Below are 11788 nucleotides of genomic sequence, written 5' to 3' on the forward strand. Positions count from 1 at the left end.
CTAATGTGTTCGATACATGGTCGTTCCTAGAGAAGATATTATACTTCTATATGTGTACTTCAAAGACAATTCCTTGGTCAGTTGGAGTTGTTGAAATACTAGAATATTAGTTTATACTAAATCAGTACAACTCCATTTGACCAATTAATAAAATATTAAAAATACACACAAAAAACAATGCAATGTGAGTATAATTAACAATTAACTTTCATGGAGAAACCACAACAATAAAATAAATATTATCAACTATTAAAAGTGAATAATACACTTTATATTATCTATGTAAATTATATAAAGATTTTTTTGATTCTTTTTAAAATACGTTAGTGATAATAAAAAAATTATGAGAGGCCAACATTTTCTTGTAAAATATGAACTTTAACATTAATAAATAATTGCTTGTCAGACAAATAATTTCAACCTGTTCAAAGACACACTAACAGCTACAATTTATTTCTATCATCCATAAGAAATTGTTTGGATAAATCTATAAATAAAATTATGCTTATGCATTGTTAAATTTAAATTTTATGGCTATTTTGAATTTCAATCATCGTTCTTCAAATATATATTATAAATGAAAATTGTAGTGATTCTTAGCTCATCTAATGCAGAAGCGTTTGCAAGGGGAGGCTAAAAGGGATGTAGCCTCCCAAATCAAGGAAGTTTTTTGTTCAATTTTTTTTTTTTTGTTCAAGTTGGAGAAACTATATATTTTATAAGAAATGTATATACCAATCTATACTTAAAGTATGTTTCCTTATAAATGTTTAAGAAACGGAAAAAAATGTAATATAATAATAATAATAAATTTGATTTTTTGAGACTTTTTGAAATCCTTTAACCTTGCAAACACTTTAATATTCCAAAATTGTAGGGGAAAATAAAATAGTTAAAGAGAGTCCTGCTTTGACGTCTTAGACATTGCATTTAATTTGTTTTCCTTTATTTTCTTGCCATTCTTCAACCTCATCATTTTTAACGGACATGGCAGTTTGAAGTAGACTAGTATTGACAGGAGAACGCTTCTCATAAGTGCTAGACTCCATAACCAATATCATTTTTTCATTTACACGTATGTACCAGAATAGGGAGAACCTTCAAATTCCATACCTAAATAGATGAACATAGCCTGGAGTTGATGTTCCGTGAATATTGTTATAACTGGGTTTCTAATAATTAATAAAACATTTTCTGAGGTTGACCCAATTGGAGGCATATTCCGGAAAAGCAATGGAAGAGTGACAGGTTTGGAGATAAAGGAATCTACTCATATCAAAAGGACCATCTGCTGCTAAACTAAATGTATATTTACTTCCTAAACCTTTATTCTGATTCCAATTCACTATTAAATCATCACTATCATGCACTATTAAAAAAGGATCAATTGCATTAACAATTTTCTGTGAAATTCCATTGAGATTCTTGCAAAATGTTCTCAGATTGGGATTAATGAGAGAACGGATGTATTTATGAAAGGTATCCTCGACTTCAATGGTACAAGAGGATATCAGAACCGCACGATACTCGATGATTTCGTATTTATAATTATTCGGATTACGCTCCTTAAATGTTGCTTGAAAGTCTATCACAACAAAATAGTGAACATTGTGATTAATAGCAAGACCCACTTCCTCCAGCTTTTCTCTTTTATAATATTCCTTCATTCTCCGCTTCACAACATAATTATGACCACAAAGGTCAATTGTAACATATTTACATCTATTTTTAACTTTTTGAATGGTAATTTGATCAACAAGACCATTTCGTTTGGTAATTTATTGATATATTTTCTGCTGTTCTGAGGCATGGATGAACCACCACCTGTGTTCTGGAGATTCTTTTTTACACCCTTTTTAAACTTGTTTCTTGGAGGACTACCTCTCATTATATAGTGACTTGTATTACCTGCATCATTATTCGACATGATGGAATATCTCCTTCTCACCACAGCACCATTGTTGGTTGCAATAATCAAGATTATTAGTCACAGACACGTATAACTTACATGGTTTATTCAATTGACAAGGAGTTTTTTTCTTTGTTACAGAAACTTTTTATGCAAATATCAAATTATGCAGTACAGAAAAAAATTTAAAATTAAAAACAAAATTTAATATAAAACAAAAAAAAAAGTTTAAAAAAAAAATTGCTAATGAAGATACTAAATGACTTTTCTTTTAAATAATATCTTTAGCACTTCCGTTGTCCATTAAAGTATAGACCCTTGTTACTTTCACCTCTTTAGCATCCAACTTTTAATCGATGACGATTTTATTTTGAATATCTTTAAAAAAATAATTGATCCTCTGTGCCTTTTCTACACATATACTAAACACACAATCAAAAATGAGTCATGTACAGACAAACTTTTCTTGATAATATAGATATATTTGAATTGATGCTATTCAGGAGCATTTTGGGCATGTATAAAAAAAAGAAAACGAAAATTTACATGTCAAGGTTATTCTCCGATTTTTATTTGCGCCCACGAGTATTCAATCAGGTTTGAATATAACTGAATGTATTAGAATAGGAATTTCACTACTCAGGCTGTTAATCATATTGACAACAGGTCAGGGTTAATAAACTTAAAAATACACCATATTTTCAAAACAAATTAAAGGGTTGATCTTATCTAGTGTTACACATTTTTTTATTTTTTTTTCAATTTTTCATGAGTTCAATTTAAACAAGAGGTTTTTGTGAGGACATTTATTTCGCAAAATCATTTGAAAAGAGTACTTGGTACAAGTTTTATTCATTATGTGAGCCATTAGCTCTAATAATTGTCTCAATACGAGAACTAAATACCTTGGAGCTTTTAAGTATGTAGTGAGACAAGACTTTGGTCCAATCCTTCTTGATGGAATTTTCTAAAGAATGGACAGTCCTCCAAGAAGTAGTGCAACCCCTCTCTTCTAGACGTGCTTGGATAAAGTAGTCCATAGGGTTCGTGTCTGAAAAGGAGGCAGCCATAAACTGAGGTTCCAAAAAAATAGAAATTTGTCTCTGTGAAAGGTCTGGGTTTTAGCGGCACAATGAAGCGGAGTTTCGTCTTAATTGAAGACAAAGTTGTCCCCAATCTTTTTTTCTGGCCGACGGTAGCACTTTTTTATACATAAGTTGGTGTAAGCATCTGCATTGAGCCGTTCTTCCTCTCCACAAAAATAGTAGGGGAGAATCCACAACACCCAAGGCCCTATTTTTGGCAAGATTTTTTTTTGTTCTAACGACATGTTTCACTGGAGCTGAGACATTGTCTGGATGTTTGGTTGTGATGTAGAGGATGTTAGGCCTATTCACAGTGGTATAAAAATTGAAAAAAATCATCAGAATAGAGGAAACTTCGGCAATTTTTTTTTTTTACCTTAAACAATTTTGAATATTCTTTCTCTGTCCAAACGTTTCTGCTTGTTCTGTTAATGGAAAAGATGTCTTGTTGTCCTTTTCCTTGATTTTGCAAAAATGTCATTTGGATAGAAAAAAGTAAAATTTGTACAACTAGATAAGATCAACCCTGTGTACCAATTGATATATATAAATGAAGTGAAGATTTTCAAATTTGCTCTACAATGAATGTGGTTACAAGTAAAAAATGCTGTGAAAAACGCCTTTGTTTTAGTTTAGCAAATATCTTTGAGCAATGTTAGATACTTCCATTAATGTAGCTATATATTTTTCTATCAGTGAATGGCAATAAACTATTGGAGCGTTTATATTACTGAAAAAAAACAAAAAACAATAGATTAAAAATGTATCCATTACTTATTTTGGCTACTTTAAATTCAGTTTGTAACCCACTTAAAGAGAAAGTAATAATAATTTGTATAGAGAAATTGACTATAATTTGCGGAAAAGTACCAATTTAATCCCGACTCAATTTCGAAAAGAATCATTTTAGCTTCCTTGATTGTTGACTGGCTATGTATATTTATGTCTATATTTTACATGAACGATTGTGAAAATACACAAAACAGAGGAACAAATCACTGGCCTTATGTATTTAAAAAAAATATGTTTTGTGTGTTTTCCGTGTCATTAATTGAAATAAATTACAGAATGCATATTCAGGCATTACAAAGCCACTTATTCTCAATCATGTTAGGTTATGTGGTTTCGGAAAACTCTCATGGTTTTTTAATTTTTTTTTTTTAATAATAGCTATACGAATTACGTATTCAGACATAGACGTTTAATAATTATATAACATAATATCAATTAGATACTTTGTGTGTTGAATCAGATTTTCTCAACAGGTGGGTCGTCATCTAAAAGTGGATTGTGGATATTTATTAAAAAAGTTATTCACGAACCCCACTGTGTAAATTTTCGAGTCTTTTACAGAGTCAGGGTAGTAATTTGGATTTTTCTAAGATTGAGGGCTACAAACTAAACTTCCCCAATGTTGAATCCCTCAAAACACCCACTTCCATATGTAAAAGTCCGGTAGAACAGCGCTATGGGGAACAAAATGGGACCCAAAGGTAAAATTCGGATTTAGTTGCAATTTTATTAACTTTACTTTTTATTTTGAGGTTCCACTACACTATCAAATGACAGCTGAAACAAAAATGAGCCAGATTTTTTTTGAGCAAAAAAAAAAAAAAAGTCAACGGGTGAGTGATCTCCTCGGCACCGGGGCATTCCTGAGAAGGCTGCGCATATGGTTGACATTCCTGTTTGGACAGCCTTCAAAATCAACAGGTACATTACATCCCAATACAGCCAAGAAGAACCAAAAAAGCCCCAAGAACAATGTGGCTGACTTCTGGTCTGTCTTCATGTGTCCCTCCTCCAACCTGGAACTCAATCGCCTGAACTTGACAGTTTGAGGTCTCTGTGAGAAGAATATCAGCAGGCGTTCATTCAAATTTGGATTGGGTCTGAGCTTCAATCATTAGAGTTTGGTTCGCCATAGAGTTGTATTTCCTTCATTTCATAAAAATCACGTGTTTGTAACTTATACATGCTACTGCAAGTTTTACTCTGTAGTATTCAAGTCTTAATTTGGACACGAGCATTCCAATTTGATTTGAACTCAGGCCCAAATGAACTCAGAATCACAGTCATTCTCATTAGGGTGCCAATAATATCATTATTTTTTTTTTGTAAAAGTAAATAGCTTAGGTTAAAAAGTGGTTCCTAATTGTACAAAAACATTTAAGGAAAGTTTGAATTGTTTTGGAAAATATTTGGAGGTAGCTCAAAGCCTTTAAGCTTCTAAAGTTTACATTTTTAAAGAAGAAACTAAGTATTTGCTTGAAAATTGTCCACATATTCAATAAATTTTGCTTTTTGCGACAAATACCATAAATGTTTGAAAAATTTGGATGAGGCGGTTTTGGAAATATGTCTATTATCTGAAGAATATTCGATTAACAGCTTCATAAGACTGAGGTAATTCAAAGGAGCATTGGATGCTTGAAATAGCCTAAGTTTTGATGAATACTCTTACAATGAAAACACAAACATCACGTAATCCTCGTTTTTCTTTTGGAGTCAATTTGAATTCTAATCTAAATATCCAAATCTGGAGACTATATATCAATTTTGAAAGCCAACGAGCAGGGTTCAATGAACCAAGTTACATGAACTTAAGCCATGCTTAGGGACATCGCCAAGAAATATAATTAATAGTTTCAATATTTATCTATTTTCGTCGCTGATTTTTTTTTTTTTTACTATCTTGCATGCCTTCCTAAAGACTGGCTACCTCTTCATCTGCAGTTCCAGGTTTATAGTTAGTTCTGTTGATTGATCACCAATTTGAACAAAGGAACATCTGGTAACGATGTGGCACCCATACACTCATAAAAAACAGGTCTAATAACTAATTCCGTTATATGGTGACTACAAGAAAATGGTAAAAGTTTTTTGCTTCGATATCATAATTTTTTTTAGTCTGTGCTTTTTTTTGCAATGACGAATTGTTTCTTTATCAAGTAAAAGTTATTCCACATTGTGGCCCAGACTTTAAGCTGCTTCTGATAATTTTAAAATTGATTTTCTGTTAGAAGCTTTCGTTTGATCAAGGGCAGCTGAAAGATCTGAAGTAATAATAGTTTTTTCTTCTTCTGCCATCTTCAGGAATATACATAGTATTTCATCTTCACTTTCGTCATCTATAATTTCATTAGTTTGATCATTAAAAGTTTAGCTTTTTGAGGTTAATGAAGAAGATTGATCGATTAAGTTCCGGTTTGCCTCCTCTCTTGGGCTTAAAAAAACCTCTGTTTTTGATCTGCAAGGCTTTTATCATCTCCAATCATGGACCCTTTTCGTCTTTTTACTTGCTAGGCTAATGGAATGTGTTTGTCTTCCTGTAATTCGGCGGTGTAAGCCATAATTTATTAGATACATCTTCAATAAAAAAGAACAAAAATGTATCCAAATGATATGATTTTTGTTGGTACCATCTTCGAATAGGATTACCTAGATTTTATATTGCTAGTTTGATGTGTTAAAATTGAATTAAAAAGGTATCCATGGAAAGATCATAAAAAGATCACTAAGCACATATAAACTAAAAATTGAAACTTTTTCGGTGAATTTAAACTGAATTAAACTTAATTGCAAATTTTCATACTTATCAATCAAATAGCTGGGTTACAATATGCAAAAGAAATAAAAAAAGGGTTATGGGCTAAATTTCAATCAACTTCAATTTACGTTATTTTGAACATACAGAGCCCGGAAGCAAAACGTGGACTCTTAATAAGTGCTAATTATGTAATTAAAATAGACAGATTTTTTAAATTTTTCCCTGCATATTCCAAATCTACCGTCTTTTCTGCATAAGTAAACAAAAATAAACATTTCTCGAATCTTTCATCATGAGTAACCCAGAAACAAAAAGGCAGAGGATCTCAGACCTTCTGGATGCCAAAATTGAGGTGACAGAGATTATATACATTGTGAAGAGCTCCAGGAGCCTCATTTTCAATGTGGTCAAGATGAAAAAGAACGGAAAAGACCTCTCAAGGAAAGAAGGAAGTGGGAGACACAGCTTGAAAAGGGATTCTGAGTTTCTGGGGGACTTGAAGAAGAAGAACATCAAGGAGGCTCCCACAAAATCCAAGAATCGCCTTTCTAACGAGTTGGACGTGGATGACGGGGCAATCAGGAGGACTGTGAAGGAGGACTTGGAGATATCCTCTTACACAAGGACCCACACCCCCTGTTGACTGACATTCTGAAGGGAAAGGAGACTGCAGAAGTACAAGAACGTTTATGCGTTGATCAAGGCACATGTATCCACAGTAAAAAGGTCTACAACTGTCCGGACGACCGTTGACTTGGGGATCACCAGAAGAGGTCGATAGGGTGTACTATAAAAAACATCCGGCCCAAACAATGGTCCTGGGGGTCGTGGTATCCGATGGTAAGAAGATGCCCCATCCTTTTTAAGACTGGGAGAAAATCGGCCAGGAGGCCTACTACAAGGTACTGAGGTTCACCATACTACCATGGTTCAAGGCCTATTACCCAGAGGACAACTATGTGTTGACCAAAGATGGTGCACCCTCACACACATCGGCCAAATACAAAAAGTTATGTACCGACAACATGGCGGATTTTTGGCCCAAGGACATGTGGCCATCATCTTCGCCGGATTTGAACCCGTTTGACTTTGCTGTGTGGGGCACTTTGGAGAGGGAGGCTAGCCAGACATTTCATCCGAACGTGGACTCCCTGAAGGCTGCCATTGTGAAGGAGTGGAACAACTTGTCCGAGAAGTTCATCATCAACTCCTGCAAGGCTTTCCGCCGCTGTGTGGAGGCTGTAATTGCTGCTTAGTGCGGCCATATTGAGTGAACATGTTCACAAAGGTCGTGTCTCAAAATTTTGTTAAAAATATTTCAATATTATTTATCAAAAAATAAAATTATTCACATTTTTCTAAAATCAGTAATTCCATCCATGTTGTGCTTCCAAACCCTGTATATGTATTTTTTTGTTGAAATTATCACAAAATATATTTTATTGTAAGTTTAGTAAGGTCCATTTATTGTTTTTACAAAAGATCTTTAATTTGGTGTATATGGACAGTATTTAAGCAAATACTCAGTCTTTTCTTTAAAAATGTAAATTTTCAAAACTTTAAGGGACATTGAGCTACCTCTAAATATTTTTCAAAACAGTTCAATCTTTGATTAAATGTTTTTTGTAAAATTAAGAACCATTTTTTAATCTAAATCATTTACTTTTCCAAAAAATGATATTATTTTAGCCGTAATTCTCATGTACTTTTCAATAGATATCATTTTAACATTTAACAGTGTAATATTGTTAAAAATTTAGGAAATGATGTTAATCTATTTAATGTTGCTCTAATGAGAAGTGAGAATATTTGTACTTCATATCTTAATAATACATAGTCAAACTTATAAGATATTAGCAGTTATACCTGGCATAGACCGATGTCATTTGGAGATGGCTAAAATACTAATTTTGCTTATATAGTAAAGAAGATTCAAGGAATCTATAGATTTACTCTATGTTTTTAATGAGCACAATTACCCTTAACTACTCAATACTTATACAAATTCAAAGGACGTGTTTTTCCCTCAAGAATTAAAAAATAGTAAAAAGAGAAGGAATAAATGTAACACTATAATGTTTATTTATACTCAATCAGTGGAACTCTATCTGACGAATTAATGGAACATTAAAAAAAATACCGATATACATTATTAAGCTAATAGAATAACGCGGAGTTTTTAATGTATAATTTTCAAGTGAGTAAGTTATGCAGATGGACAAATGAAATTTTTATGATTATAATTTTTGAACACACCACTATTCAGCTAATAATTATTTGATAATACCTTTTAGGTGGGTCAATCTACTTGAAAGAAAATTAAGAACAAAACCAAATCCATCTCAAGTGTGTCTCTTTTGAAGTTGAAAGTTGATGGATAACTCCATTTTAAGGATCATAAATCAAAACCCAAAACTTATGAACACATTATAAAATATATTCAACGAATTTTATTACATGAAACACATTCAATAAATATTTAAGACTATTTAAATTTGTTATATTTGCACTCATAAATATCAGTTAAAATTCTAAAAATACTTGCTTGAGTTAAAGAAAAGGAGAAAAACAATATTTTTAGAATGAATCTTAATAACATGAGCTTGGGATATCCACATTTTTAAAACATTACATGTTTTTGGAGGAGTTAGCCATTTCGAGAGAGTTAAAGTTAGTATTAAGTTACAATGTTTATAATTTAGTGAACAATATGATAATGTTTATCTCACGAGGAGTTTAGCTTGTGCTGTTATAAAACAAATTTGTATGGACGAAGTGGGTATAAAGGAGAGAGAAGATAAAATAGACTACATTTGCCGATGTGAAGACTTAAATCACGATTTCTACAATTTAAAATTTATTTATCAAACGTTCGATTACAAAATTAATCATATCATCTCCCCTTCTTTGCTCTCTTCTCAGTATAAATGAGTACTAATACCATCTGGAGGAGCAAAAACTCAAATCACATAATGAAAAACATCATTTCTAATTATAAATTCGACTTGGCGAACTAATACAAACTTTCTACAGTTATAAAGCTATAATATTTGTTGTAGTTGTTTATTTATTAACATCACAGGGTATTTTAAGCAACTCTTCCAAAGGGTTTTCTAGAGTAAACTTTAAAAATATTATTAAAATAATCATTTAAACTGACAAATTTTCCATTCAAAAATAAAGTGTTAATTTCAAATCGGGTTTGTACAAGATTATGTGGTTAGTTTAATTTAAATACTATAAAATATTATATCCTCAATTGCTCTTAGAATAATAATGCATTAGTTCATAACGATGATTATGTATTTATGTATTAGTTGTCGAACAGAAAGGGATAGAAAACTTCATACAAACTACATCGAATACTAATATACCCAATTCATGAGTTTAGAAGGATCAAAATAATGTAATTTTAAGTAATTACATTTAGTTGAGCCAAGAGTTAGTAAAGTTGCATATATTTACGCAAAAATTTGAATGGATATGGAATTAGAATAAGTTTTATTAAAATAATATGAAATATTCCCCCATTCATGTTGTATTAATAATGTAATTAATTTATTGGGAAAAACGGGATTCTTACATTTGGTGCCGAAATAGAAACAATTGCAAACATCAGTCACACTGTATCGATATTCGATATCCTTATTCATGAACTTAAAAAGATTAAAATAATGTAATTGTTAGTAAATAGGTACCATAGTTAACTTCGTCAAGCCAGACAAGACAAAATCATTTCGTCAACGAACCTTTTTTTCCATGACGAAGACAAAAATCTGACAAAAATCATGACGAAGACGAAACTGACGAAGAAGGGACGAAGACAAAATAAAAGATAACGAGGACGAAACAATGACGATGTCTTACGAAGAAAATATTATGACACTGACGAAACTCTGACAATAACTTATGACTTACGATTTCAAAGACAAAAAATATCAATGCTATTTCTGATGGTTAGTGCAACATACCCCCATGGTCTTATAACAAACTCATAACACAATACTTTTCTTAAAACGGTTAAAATTTAATTAATAATTAAGTATCGGTGTGCATTTATGTATTTCATCAGCCCTCAGGTTGTACAATATACCAGCGGGGCACGTAGTGGGCTAATATCCCAACGCCAATACACTATTTTTTATATGACCTCTAGAGTATAATTAAAAGTTTTACTTATATGATCCATTTGACTTCCTACTGGGGTTGCAAAGGCGGTCAGCATCCAAAATGGGCGCCCAGGCGCAGAAACTTTTAAGAGTCATAACTATAAATTGCAAAATAGCGTTTGTTGAAGTTAAAAAGTGTTGTGTATTTAAATATGATTTTATTGATATTTTATGTTGCTAAAAATTGTTACTGAATTTTAAATTTCCCACACTCGTCATAAGTTGTATTTTCTAAAATATACGAAGTATATTAGAGGGGTTAGGCGATTTCTTACCAGTCAAGACATTTACTTAATTAATTTTGTACCCCCTCTTTAACCTTCAGAAAGAGTAAATCCACGCCATGATCAATGTAAAATATTTATAACTTTTTGGTAAATATATATCCGGCGTATGTTAATTAAGTCAGTTTTCATTTGGTTTTTTTATAATTATTTACAGAGTGGGGACCCAAAACTTGTTAAAGGAATTTAATTATGAGATTTGTTACCCAACAAAACGACATCTGAAACAAAAATAAACAAGTCTAGTTTTTATACCATGTCCCTATATGTAATAATGTCGGGTCAACAACAAAAATGTAGCACTTGTGCGATCTTCTTCACACCGGTGGCATGACCATCGGCATATCTGTCCGGACTGTTTACAAATCAAGAAGGTCATTACAAATCCATACACTCTCATATACTAAGGACAACCAAAACTTATGTATCAACAAAGTGGCTGACTTCTGGTCTCGCTCTTTTTGGTCCACCTCCACCCCTGACCTCACCCCTTGAACTTTGCAGTTTCGACTGTCATGGAGAAAAATGTTGCTGCACCTCTCATCTAACTTGAATTCGCTCCAAGTTGACATCATTACAGTGTGGTACACCATGGACACCGTCTTCATTTTCAAAGGCTGTCAATCTATTCGAAGGCGTGTTGATGCTGTTTATGCTTGTCAAGGAGGACATATATAATAAAAAATATAGCTTAATATAATATTCAAACATATCACAAATTTGTTTTGTTTTGTCTTTTCTTGATTCCATAAAAATCACGTTTTTCGTAGTTTCGTCATAAGTCTTGGACC

The 11788-nt window shown here is 32.2% G+C and overlaps 1 protein-coding gene across 1 annotated transcript; it reads right to left on the reverse strand.

Annotated features, from left to right (window-relative positions):
- Positions 1-1172: 1172 nt before the first annotated feature.
- On the reverse strand, positions 1173-1667 carry LOC121116589 (3'-5' exoribonuclease 1-like). The gene has a single exon (XM_040710853.1). The coding sequence runs from the start codon at positions 1665-1667 to the stop codon at positions 1173-1175; it is 495 nt and encodes a 164-aa protein (XP_040566787.1).
- Positions 1668-11788: the final 10121 nt, after the last annotated feature.

This window comes from Lepeophtheirus salmonis, chromosome 4 (genome assembly GCF_016086655.4).
Source record: "Lepeophtheirus salmonis chromosome 4, UVic_Lsal_1.4, whole genome shotgun sequence".
In the NCBI taxonomy this organism is placed as follows: Eukaryota; Metazoa; Arthropoda; class Copepoda; order Siphonostomatoida; family Caligidae; genus Lepeophtheirus; species Lepeophtheirus salmonis.

Excerpts from the sequence above, each read along its gene's own strand:
- LOC121116589 (XM_040710853.1), bottom strand. The coding sequence starts at position 1,667 with ATGAAGGAATATTATAAAAGAGAAAAGCTGGAGGAAGTGGGTCTTGCT.